This window comes from Aedes albopictus, chromosome 3 (assembly GCF_035046485.1).
Source record: "Aedes albopictus strain Foshan chromosome 3, AalbF5, whole genome shotgun sequence".
Lineage (NCBI taxonomy): Eukaryota > Metazoa > Arthropoda > Insecta > Diptera > Culicidae > Aedes > Aedes albopictus.
Genome location: NC_085138.1, coordinates 305593123 through 305605985, shown reverse-complemented (window position 1 = coordinate 305605985; position 12863 = coordinate 305593123). Strand labels below are relative to the sequence as shown.

The window sequence follows — 12863 nt, the reverse complement described above, 5'->3', positions numbered from 1 at the left end:
GTTAAATGTGCCTGGAATTTATTTCAGATGTCACGATCTGTTCGAGGGAAACTACAAACTTCGGGATGCTGCCGAGAAACTGGTGCTACGATTGCTCTCCCATTCGGATGAACGAATTAAAAGGTAAAAATATCATTATTTTGATAAAATAAAAACAATACATCATCTTTCACTTGCTTCCAGTACTGCCTACGACCAATGCAATGCCGTCATGAAAGATTACATCAGTTCACTCGACGAGGGAGCCATTCTGAGCCACCGGAAAGGAGTGACCAAGTTGGGACAAGGAAAGCTAGCATCGCTTGGCATTCCGCTATCGGTGGAAATTCTTGTGGAAGTTATATGCTTTGGATTCTGCAGCGCCAACAGAAAGGTAGGTGGCACGTTTCTTTTCCTTCTTTTGCTTTGTCTGTGCTCCATACAAAATGGAATCTAGGCACGTATCATACAAATTTGTAAATGTTTGTATGAACATAAGTCCACGAGGGAAAGCAGGGCTCTAAGATGAATCAAATTTGATCTACATGAATTATGAACGATCCCTAAGGATTTCAGTGCGACGCTGGGGTTAAACTTTGGCAGCCATGGAAGTTTCCTAATAGAGTGCAGGAACGTGCAATTTCGAAAGGAAAACATGAAGCACGATAGCTCGCACGATAGCTTCAGCAAATCGTTTCCCATTATACGGAGTACGGACTTCTGTGACGCTTTATTTCTTACGCTGTACAGTGACCCCACACCGATGAATCACCTTAATTTTTGTACACTATTTATGAATCACCATGTTGATCAAATGGAGTGATCCATAAACTGTGGTCATTTTTACCGATTCATAAATTGTGGGGTCACTGTATCACGCTCGTTATTGCTGCTACTGAAACACGCGACGAATTAAAATTATCAAAATTTTATGAAAAATATGGGTGTAAGAAGGGTAAAAAAACTGATTTAACCCTTTGGAGACGAATGGGTCACATTAGCACAGCTAAGAAAACCGACTCTTATAAACGTGTTCTTGACCAGCGAGGTTACATCCAGAAAGACGAAAATACCGTCTCCAAAGGATTAATCCACCTATGGTGAAGAAAACCCTTCTTACACTTATTGGAATAGGGTTCTTTAGGAGTATCCAGATTATTGCATAATCGGAATCTCCGACCAAAAATTAGTCGAAATTCAAAATTTCATCATTTTTCGTGCCCGGGAACTTTTTTTTTAAAATGGATTTCAAGTTTATATGGGAAACATTTTGTTGTCTGAAAAAATGTTGTGGAAATGCCTTTATCGATTTTTTCCCAAATTTTGATCAAGGTTTAGACAACTTGTTGTAAAAGCAAATGTGATAAAAATTTAGATAATTTTTGGTATTGAGTGATAAATAATTTTGAAATCATCAAAAACACCTTTGTGCGAATGCAAATTTGAAAAATTAAGTTATTTGTTTGTACTCAACTGTTCTTTAAAATATCAAGACAATTGAAAAGAAATATAAAAATATGGAGTACAATATGCTATACTCTGAAATAAGTTGGTAAAAATCATTAGAACAGTTCATTTAGTTTAATAAACAAAGTGTATTTATAATTTCTGAAACAGTCTATACTCAAAAGATATCTCAGTAAACCAAATGTTATTATGATACACTTTGTCAAAAATTTCTAAAGTTGTTAAATTTTACTACTCCCAAGTACTCTTCGAAAGATATCTCGGTAACCAAATGTCCAATCAAAATAAAATTCAATAGCGTTCTACTAGGAAGTAGAAAGCTTTCATTTGGTGCTAAGAGAACTCAAATCGGTTGACATACGGCTGAGAAGCGTGCGCTAATGTTTTGTAACGCAAACACACACACACACACACACACACACACACACACACACACACACACACACACACACACACACACACACACACACACACACACACACACACACACACACACATTGGCGTAGCTAGCTTTTTCTTTTTTCTTACTCACTCTCCTAAACAAACGCGAGAAAGAGCGGGATGCAAGAGGGGGCCTATGCCTAAGAAGGGTAAAAACTGTTTTGACCAAATTTCAGGATTGCGAGTGGTAGTGCGCGAATGGGTAGTGGACGCTTTGTGTGATGACCCGCTTTAATTAGTTTTATTTCGGTGTTATCGATTAATTGCCCTTCAGGTAATTAATTAGGCAATGTGTATTACCACTGTGCTAACGGAAATAGAATTTAGTGAAATGATTCTGGTCTGTTGAAACAAGAAATATAATGGAAAAAATATTTCTTGATCTTTAAGCACTGCTTCAATATGTGGTGCAATGGTATTCCTAGTCGTGCGATGTAGGTAGTGTGGCACCATGAGTAACCCCTATTTGTATGCGGGGTTGTCTAATCTCACTTCTGTGTAGTGATTCTGTTTGCAAATGTGGTGAGTACTGACTGAGTTAACCAGACATACTTGAGCGAGTATGTATAACTCAGAATATTCGGGCATCCGTCATAGTCGCTGGTAAGTACACATTTACACAGCATGATTGCGCAACAGTGTTCTGTACCAGTTGATGAGACCAATGAGATAAAGCACTGTGGTCTTCGCCTGGCTCTATCTCTGCTGCGTGTAACTACCTACGGAGGAACACGCAGCTGTGTGGTCTATTGTATTGCAATACGATCGGAGTGCACGATCGGTAGTCGGTAGAATGTATTGCAAATTATTTTGTCTCGGTTTTAGAGTCATAAGGGTGAAATGCTTTTTGTGGACATTTGCTATGCATAGGGTGTTTTCGAGATGTATGACATTTGTGCATCGGAAAATATCTTTGCATTTCAAATTATTCACTTCATTCATTTGGTATTTCGTCTTTACATTGAACCGTTGCCATAAGAAAAGGATGGCAGTGGATTATTTTCATTTGTTTGCAATATGAGCATTTGATTTATTGCTTGTATTGTTAATAACTTTATCTCAGTATAAAACGAGAATAAAAGAGTGAAATACATACTTTGAGAACTTTTGCGTACATGGGGTATTTTTGATGGGCGTATGGTAATGTGTGCACCTTGGGAATATCCCTGTATTGCAACTTTATTTATTTATTATATTTCATCAACAGGCCATATCAGGCCCCAATGATGCTTAACTTAAAATATAATGATGGAAATAGCAATCTAAATTTAACAGACATTTGAAACAACATAACAATTAATGAACATTTTGAATAATCACACATTTCGCTTAAAATCTAACAATCAAATTAACCAAAACATAACATTTAAGGTCCACCACTACATTATCATCATTCAAATACAAATACAATTAGCATCATCAATTTTCTAATACCAAACTTATACCATTGAATACATTTTAACGGTTGGGATTCCATGCATGTGATCTGCGACAGTATTCTCTATACTTTACACCAACGGGCCATGTTGATGCATGCAAAGCTAACTCTTTCCACTTCTCTTTTAACACGATTTTATAAGAAATATAATCAAAATTTCTCACATTTTCCCATTTTGATACTAATCTCACAATGTTATTGCATTCGTCTATCGGGGCTCCAAGGCATCGAGAAACCATTCGTTTAACAACGTTTTCGGGAACAATCGGGTCGATGTTTGACAAATATAACGAAAATTCCATTGGCACATCGCTGTTTTTATCTTGTTGAGGTTGTGAGCAGGAGTTCACCGAACCGCATTCAGCATCCTGGTTCGTTCCATCAAAAACACTACTTGTACTAGTGGAGGTAGAGAATGGTTTCATTGATGATTCCGAAGGTGGCGTTAGAGATGAAAGTGAGTCGAAAATTGCTACGACTTTGGACTTCAGTTCAGATAACGTCTGGTTCATCTCGGTTGGTTGTGGCGTTCGTATCGGCGAAGATTTCGTTTTCCACTCATGGAACGCAGGTAGGCATTCCTCACATAGCCAAAATACACTGTTGGATAAGGACAGCAACTGATTGCCGTTCAAACCGGCACAAATCGAATGAAAGGAATTGCCGCACGGTCCTCTACATTTCGTTTGTATTGTTTCTATCTCGAGTGAACACTTTTTACACATCATGGTTTAAGCGACGGTAGTACAGAGTTTTCGCCTTAATTGAGATAGTATCGCGCTACACTATTTAGCTCTATGTGCAAATGAATTGAGGCCTTAGTATCCTGTGCTTCAACGTATAACAACGTTTTTATTGGCAATTAGCAATTAATTAGAGGCAAAATTTCAGGAGCCTAATCGCGTTATCACTACACAGATCGCCATACACATACGCATCCAACTTGTTCTTTATATTGTATTTACTCATATTTCGCTTTTGGTACCGTAATCCGGGGTCAAATTGATCACTTTAAAACAACTTTTGCGGATAACATCAGTGCCAATTCAAATATTGCCAAAAGAATTTCTGTAAAACCAGTACCCTATGGATCTCCATGGAACCATGTGACGGAATTTTGTTCAACAAATTTAAACTTTAAGTTAAATAACTCCAAATATCAAAAAATTGGAAATGCCACTTTGGGGCGAAATTGATCAGTATACAATTAAGCATCGGTTGGAAAGGAAAATTTCCTTCTCCGCTTAATTTTGCTCTTCTAAAACCGAATAACGTGTTTAAAATCTTACAACTAGTGAATTTAATACTTTAAATGCCAAATTAAATTTTAAAATTTACCCTTAAACGCCTAAAGGTAGGCAATTTAATTTGAAATAAGTGATTTTTATCGCAATAAATGACTATTTCATCATAAAATGAACTTTTTTATAACTATTTCATGTTCTGATTAGCTACATAACTTCCTAATCAAGGTTCCACGAAAATGTTAAAACAGAGAATTTACGGGAAGTCCTATTAGCAATCGATTGTTTAGTAGCAATGATTTCAGCTAAATGAGAAATACATTTCAAATTGCTTAAAAAATAAGGCAAAACTAACTTTTTTCTAAAAAAATAAAAGTCTACACTCATCTCTAGACAGCTACGAACCAGATGACGTAAAAAGTTTAAGATCATTACGGCGCTTAAGAGTTCCTAGTATGGAATTACAATGTAGTACTCGAATGATCAATTTCACCCCGCTGATTAATTTGACCCCGGTTTACGGTACTCAAAAGTTAGTGTGTTGGTGGGACAACAATTACCATCGAACCATACCGAGCAATTTGACTGAAATGGATCATTCTTTCATCCTGGACGTCATCAATTGCGGTTCGATTTTTCTGGCTAAGCTGTGATTTTGTTTGGGAAAGATGGCTGAGCTTTCAGGTAAACCCTCTAGTAGTTTCGTACAGCATCCGGGTAACTCTTCGATAGCATTAACTGGACGTGCTGAAGAAGGAACCCTGCGTGCTGGACACAAATTACAGAGTGTGAAGCCACTGGCCACAAATAGTGGCGATCCTAATTTTGCCGTTAAGGGCAAAAACTACGCGAAAAACCAGAGAAAGAAGCAAAACCGCAAAGCTGCTTAAACCAGGTAAACCTTCTTTCTCTGGGGAAGCGAGCAATTCAACATCCTCTTTGCGTCTGCAAATTAGGCTAGAAAAAGGCTATTTTACAAATGCATTGAAGGATGAACTGATGAAAGGCTTGAACAGCCTTTTATATCAAACGCCAACCGACTCATTTATCCCAACATTCCTTGGTTCAGGTCTAAGATATGGCAAAATCTGGTTTTATCCGGAGAATCAGGACAGCCATGACTGGCTGAAGCAAAGTTTGTTGCAGATAAATGAAAAGGCGGTGGTTGATTTTAAGTTCATAATTGAACAATATAATCTTCATCAAAACAGCACTTGTTTGCGTATTCCATGGAATGCGATTGAAGATTTAAATCAAAATGATGTTTTGAATCGAATAGTTTTTCAGAATCCAAATATTCTGGCAAACTTTTGGAGGATCAACATAGTCATACCGACTGAAAAGGGACATCATTTGTTCTTTTTCAGTATATGTGACGACTCGTTGACCCTTCTTAAACAACAAAACTTTCTGGTAAATTACGGTTTCAGAAGGTTTCTGTTAATGTTTCCTCACACAAATCTGATTCTCGTACTCAGAAAGGCGCGTCTTGTTCTACTGTAGTAGGAAAAGGCACGTCTTTAAGCTTAGTACTCAGATCGCAAGAAATGAGGTCAAGGAAAAAAGTGCATTTTTACCAAAGTAATTTTGACAGTCGATCTTGAGAGAGAAAAAAGAAAAAAAAATCGACGAAACTCTTTGTTTACCAATCTGACTGACTTGGAATGGAACCGGGACCATCGGCAAGAACAAGCGAACTCCCCTCCCAGGAGCAGGCATGAATCTACTGATCTGGACCACAGCAAACTGGAAGATTGACCAGCAATTCGAAGCGCTCCAGCTCTATTTGACCGGTGATATTCTGAGCGGGCCAACTAGCTGTTTGCTTCAACCAGACACGATTTGTTTTAGAAAATATCGCGCTGCTGGAAAAATGTGATTTCGAATTCGAAAAGGAATTGCCTCGGGTATTCGGAAAATCCACCGGAGCCTCCTCCAGGGATTCCTCCAGGAATTCCGTAGAAGATTCTTCCCAGAAATTCCTTCGGTGATTCCTCCAGCAATTTGTGCAGATATAACTCCAGGAATTCCTCCGGGGATTCATCCTTAAAATCCTTCTAAACTTCCTCCAGGGGTTCTTCCGGGAATTCCTCCGAGGATTCTTTCAGAAATTTATCTGAAGACTCCTTCAGAAATTCCTCCAGGAATTTCATCGGTGATTCCTCCAGGAATTCCCCAGGGATTCATCCATGAAATCCTTCTAAGATTCCTCCTGGGATTCTTCCGGGGATTCCTTCAGGAATTTCTCCAAGGATTCTTTCGGAGATTCCTCCAGGAATTCCTTTGGAGATTCATTTGTGAATTCCTTCGGAGATTCATCCGTGAATTCCTTCGGAGATTCCTCCGGGGTTTCTTCCAGAGATTCATCCATGGAAGCCTTCTAGGATTCCTCCAGGACTTTTTCCGGGGATTCCTTCAGAAATTGCTCCGGGGATTCCTTCAGAAATTGCTCCGGGGATGCCTTCAGAAATTCTTCCAGGGATCCCTTACGAGATTCCTCCGAAAATTGCATCAAAGATTCTTCCGGGAATTCCATCGGAGATTTCTCCGGGGTTTCCTTTAGGAGTTCCTCCGGGGATTCCTCCTGGAATTTCTGCGGAGATTCCTCCAGGAAATCCTGCGGAGATACCTCTAGGAATTCCTCCGGAGATTCCTCTACGGATTTCTCCAGGAATTCCTCCGGGGATTCCTCCAGGAATTCCTCCAGGAATTCCTCCGGGGATTCCTCCAGGAATTCCTCCGGGGATTCCTCCAGGAATTCCTCCGGGGATTCCTCCAGAAATTCCTCCGGGGATTCCTCCAGGAATTCCTCCGGGGATTCCTCCAGAAATTCCTCCGGGGATTCCTCCAGGAATTCCTCCGGGGATTCCTCCAGGAATTCTTCCGGGGATTCCTCCAGGAATTCTTCCGGGGATTCCTCCAGGAATTCCTCCGGGGATTCCTCTAGGAATTCCTCCGGGGATTCCTCTAGGAATTCCTCCGGGGATTCCTCTAGGAATTCCTCCGGGGATTCCTCCAGGAATTCCTCCGGGGATTCCTCCAGGAATTCCTCCGGGGATTCCTCCAGGAATTCCTCCGGGGATTCCTCCAGGAATTCCTCCGGGGATTCCTCCAGGAATTCCTCCGGGGATTCCTCCAGGAATTCCTCCGGGGATTCCTCCAGGAATTCCTCCGGGGATTCCTCAAGGAATTCCTCCGGGGATTCCTCCAGGAATTCCTCCGGGGATTCCTCCAGGAATTCCTCCAGGGATTCCTCCGGGGATTCCTCCAGGAATCCCTCCGGGGATTCCTCCAGGAATCCCTCCGGGGATTCCTCCAGGAATTCCTCCGGGGATTCCTCCAGGAATTCCTCCGGGGATTCCTCCAGGAATTCCTCCGGGGATTCCTCCAGGAATTCCTCCGGGGATTCCTCCAGGAATTCCTCCGGGGATTCCTCCAGGAATTCCTCCGGGGATTCCTCCAGGAATTCCTCCGGGGATTCCTCCAGGAATTCCTCCGGGGATTCCTCCAGGAATTCCTCCGGGGATTCCTCCAGGAATTCCTCCGGGGATTCCTCCAGGAATTCCTCCGGGGATTCCTCCAGGAATTCCTCCGGGGATTCCTCCAGGAATTCCTCCGGGGATTCCTCCAGGAATTCCTCCGGGGATTCCTCCAGGAATTCCTCCGGGGATTCCTCCAGGAATTCCTCCGGGGATTCCTCCAGGAATTCCTCCGGGGATTCCTCCAGGAATTCCTCCGGGGATTCCTCTAGGAATTCCTCCGGGGATTCTTCCAGGAATTCCTCCGGGGATTCTTCCAGGAATTCCTCCGGGAATTCCTCCAGGAATTCCTCCGGGAATTCCTCCAGGAATTCCTCCGGGGATTCCTCCAGGAATTCCTCCGGGGATTCCTCCAGGAATTCCTCCGGGGATTCCTCCAGGAATTCCTCCGGGGATTCCTCAAGGAATTCCTCCGGGGATTCCTCCAGGAATTCCTCCGGGGATTCTTCCAGGAATTCCTCCGGGGATTCCTCCAGGAATTCCTCCGGGGATTCCTCCAGGAATTCCTCCGGGGATTCCTCAGGAATTCCTCCGGGGATTCCTCCAGGAATTCCTCCGGGGATTCCTCCAGGAATTCCTCCGGGGATTCCTCCAGAAATTCCTCCGGGGATTCCTCCAGGGATTCCTCCAGGAATTCCTCCAAGGATTCCTCCAGGAATTCCTCCAAGGATTCTTCCAGAAATTCTTCCAGGAATTGCTCCTGGAATCCTTCCAGGAATTGCTCCTGGAATCCTTCCAGGAATTGCTCCTGGAATCCTTCCAGGAATTGCTCCTGGAATCCTTCCAGGAATTCCTCCTGGAATTCCTCCAGGAATTCTTCCAGGAATTCCTCCAGGGATTCCTCCAGGAATTCATCCAGGGATTCCTCCAGGAATTCATCCAGGGATTCCTCCAGGAAATCCTCCAGGGATTCCTCCAGGAATTCCTCCGGGGATTCCTCCAGGAATTCCTCCGGGGATTCCTCTAGGAATTCCTCCGGGGATTCCTCTAGGAATTCCTCCGGGGATTCCTCTAGGAATTCCTCCGGGGATTCTTCCAGGAATTCCTCCGGGGATTCTTCCAGGAATTCCTCCGGGGATTCCTCCGGGGATTCCTCCAGAAATTCCTCCGGGGATTCCTCCAGGGATTCCTCCAGGATTTCCTCCAAGGATTCCTCCAGGAATTCCTCCAAGGATTCTTCCAGAAATTCTTCCAGGAATTGCTCCTGGAATCCTTCCAGGAATTCCTCCAGGAATACCTCCAGGAATTCTTCCAGGAATTCCTCCAGGGATTCCTCCAGGAATTCATCCAGGGATTCCTCCAGGAAATCCTCCAGGGATTCCTCCAGGAATTCCTCCAGGAATTCCTCCAGGGATTCCTCCAGGAATTCCTCCAGGGATTCCTCCAGGGATTCCTCCAGGAATTCCTCCAGGGATTCCTCCAGGAATTCCTCCAGGGATTCCTCCAGGAATTCCTCCAGGGATTCCTCCAGGAATTCCTCCAGGGATTCCTCCAGGAATTCCTCCAGGGATTCCTCCAGGAATTCCTCCAGGGATTCCTCCAGGAATTCCTCCAGGGATTCCTCCAGGAATTCCTCCAGGGATTCCTCCAGGAATTCCTCCAGGGATTCCTCCAGGAATTCCTCCAGGGATTCCTCCAGGAATTCCTCCAGGGATTCCTCCAGGAATTCCTCCAGGGATTCCTCCAGGAATTCCTCCAGGGATTCCTCCAGGAATTCCTCCAGGGATTCCTCCAGGAATTCCTCCAGGGATTCCTCCAGGAATTCCTCCAGGGATTCCTCCAGGAATTCCTCCAGGGATTCCTCCAGGAATTCCTCCAGGGATTCCTCCAGGAATTCCTCCAGGGATTCCTCCAGGAATTCCTCCAGGGATTCCTCCAGGAATTCCTCCAGGGATTCCTCCAGGAATTCCTCCAGGGATTCCTCCAGGAATTCCTCCAGGGATTCCTCCAGGGATTCCTCCAGGAATTCCTCCAGGGATTCCTCCAGGAATTCCTCCAGGGATTCCTCCAGGAATTCCTCCAGGGATTCCTCCAGGAATTCCTCCAGGGATTCCTCCAGGAATTCCTCCAGGGATTCCTCCAGGAATTCCTCCAGGGATTCCTCCAGGAATTCCTCCAGGGATTCCTCCATGAATTCCTCCAGGGATTCCTCCAGGAATTCCTCCAGGGATTCCTCCAAGAATTCCTCCAGGGATTCCTCCAGGAATTCCTCAAGGGATTCCTCCAGGAATTCTTCAAGGGATTCCTCCAGGAATTCCTCCAGGGATTCCTCCAGTAATTCCTCCAGAAATTCTTCCAGGAATTCCTCCAGGAATTCTTCCAGGAATTCCTCCAGGAATTCTTCCAGGATTTCCTCCAGGAATTCTTCCAGGAATTCCTCCAGGAATTCTTCCAGGAATTCCTCCAGGAATTCTTCCAGGAATTCCTCCAGGAATCCATCCAGGAATTCCTCCAGGAATTCTTCCAGGAATTCCTCCAGGAATTCTTCCAGGAATTCCTCCAGGAATTCTTCCAGGAATTCCTCCAGGAATTCTTCCAGGAATTCCTCCAGGAATTCTTCCAGGAATTCCTCCAGGAATTCTTCCAGGAATTCCTCCAGGAATTCTTCCAGGAATTCCTCCCGGAATTCTTCCAGGAATTCCACCAGGAATTCTTCCAGGAATTCCTCCAGGAATTCTTCCAGGAATTCCTCCAGGAATTCTTCCAGGAATTCCTCCAGGAATTCTTCCAGGAATTCCTCCAGGAATTCTTCCAGGAATTCCTCCAGGAATTCTTCCAGGAATTCCTCCAGGAATTCTTCCAGGAATTCCTCCAGGAATTCTTCCAGGAATTCCTCCAGGAATTCTTCCAGGAATTCCTCTAGGAACTCCTCCAGGGATTCCTCCAGGAATTCCTCAGGGGATTCCTCAAGGAATTCTTCCAGGAATTCCTCTAGGAATTCCTCCAGGAACTCTTCCAGCCATTCCCCCAGGAATTCTTTCAGGAATTCCTGGAGGAATTCCCGAAGGAATTCCTGGAGGAATCCCCGAAGGAATTCCCGAAGGAATTCCTGGAGGAATCCCCGAAGGAATTCCCGAAGGAATTCCTGGAGGAATTCTGAACGAATTCCTGGAGGAGTCCCCGAAGGAATTCCAGGAGGAATCCCCGAAGGAATTCCTGGAGGAATCCCCGAAGGAATTCCTGGAGGAATCCCCGAAGGAATTCCTGGAGGAATCCCCGAAGGAATTCCTGGAGGAATTCCTGGAGGAATTCCCGAAGGAATTCCTGGAGGAATTCCCGAAGGAATTCCTGGAGGAATCCCCGAAGGAATTCCTGGAGGAATTCCTGAAGGAATTCCTGGAGGAATTCCTGAAGGAATTCCTGGAGGAATTCCTGAAGGAATTCCTGGAGGAATCCCCGAAGGAATTCCTGGAGGAATTCTGAAGGAATTCCTGGAGGAATCCCCGAAGGAATTCCTGGAGGAATCCCCGAAGGAATTCCTGGAGGAATCCCCGAAGGAATTCCTGGAGGAATCCCCGAAGGAATTCCTGGAGGAATCCCCGAAGGAATTCCTGGAGGAATCCCCGAAGGAATTCCTGGAGGAATCCCCGAAGGAATTCCTGGAGGAATCCCCGAAGGAATTCCTGGAGGAATCCCCGAAGGAATTCCTGGAGGAATCCCCGAAGGAATTCCTGGAGGAATCCCCGAAGGAATTCCTGGAGGAATCCCCGAAGGAATTCCTGGAGGAATCTCCGAAGGAATTCCTGGAGGAATCCCCGAAGGAATTCCTGGAGGAATCCCCGAAGGAATTCATGGAGGAATTCCTGGAGGAATTCCCGAAGGAATTCCTGGAGGAATTCCCGAAGGAATTCCTGGAGGAATTCCCGAAGGAATTCCTGGAGGAATCCCCGAAGGAATTCCTGGATGAATTCCTGAAGGAATTCCTGGATGAATTCCTGAAGGAATTCCTGGAGGAATTCCCGAAGGAATTCCTGGAGGAATCCCCGAAGGAATTCCCGAAGGAATTCCTGGAGGAATCCCCGAAGGAATTCCCGAAGGAATTCCTGGAGGAATTCTGAACGAATTCCTGGAGGAGTCCCCGAAGGAATTCCAGGAGGAATCCCCGAAGGAATTCCTGGAGGAATCCCCGAAGGAATTCCTGGAGGAATCCCCGAAGGAATTCCTGGAGGAATCCCCGAAGGAATTCCTGGAGGAATCCCCGAAGGAATTCCTGGAGGAATTCCTGGAGGAATTCCCGAAGGAATTCCTGGAGGAATCCCCGAAGGAATTCCTGGAGGAATTCCTGAAGGAATTCCTGGAGGAATTCCTGAAGGAATTCCTGGAGGAATCCCCGAAGGAATTCCTGGAGGAATTCTGAAGGAATTCTGAAGGAATTCCTGGAGGAATCCCCGAAGGAATTCCTGGAGGAATCCCCGAAGGAATTCCTGGAGGAATCCCCGAAGGAATTCCTGGAGGAATCCCCGAAGGAATTCCTGGAGGAATCCCCGAAGGAATTCCTGGAGGAATCCCCGAAGGAATTCCTGGAGGAATCCCCGAAGGAATTCCTGGAGGAATCCCCGAAGGAATTCCTGGAGGAATCCCCGAAGGAATTCCTGGAGGAATCCCCGAAGGAATTCCTGGAGGAATCCCCGAAGGAATTCCTGGAGGAATCCCCGAAGGAATTCCTGGAGGAATCCCCGAAGGAATTCCTGGAGGAATCTCCGAAGGAATTCCTGGAGGAATCCCCGAAGGAATTCCTGGAGGAATCCCCGAAGG

At 44.9% G+C, this 12863-nt stretch overlaps 2 protein-coding genes across 2 annotated transcripts in view; one reads left to right on the top strand and one right to left on the bottom strand.

Annotated features, from left to right (window-relative positions):
- LOC134284091 (uncharacterized) overlaps positions 1-12863 on the bottom strand; it is a 225861-nt gene that overhangs the window by 112748 nt on the left and 100250 nt on the right. The window lies entirely within an intron of this gene.
- The window catches only part of LOC109413065 (protein rotatin homolog), a 59856-nt gene that overhangs the window by 2054 nt on the left and 44939 nt on the right, over positions 1-12863 (top strand). The window contains exons 4-5 of the mRNA XM_029857421.2: positions 28-123; positions 184-373. Coding sequence (XP_029713281.2) covers positions 28-123; positions 184-373 — 286 coding nt within the window. The remainder of the gene's footprint in view (positions 1-27; positions 124-183; positions 374-12863) is intronic.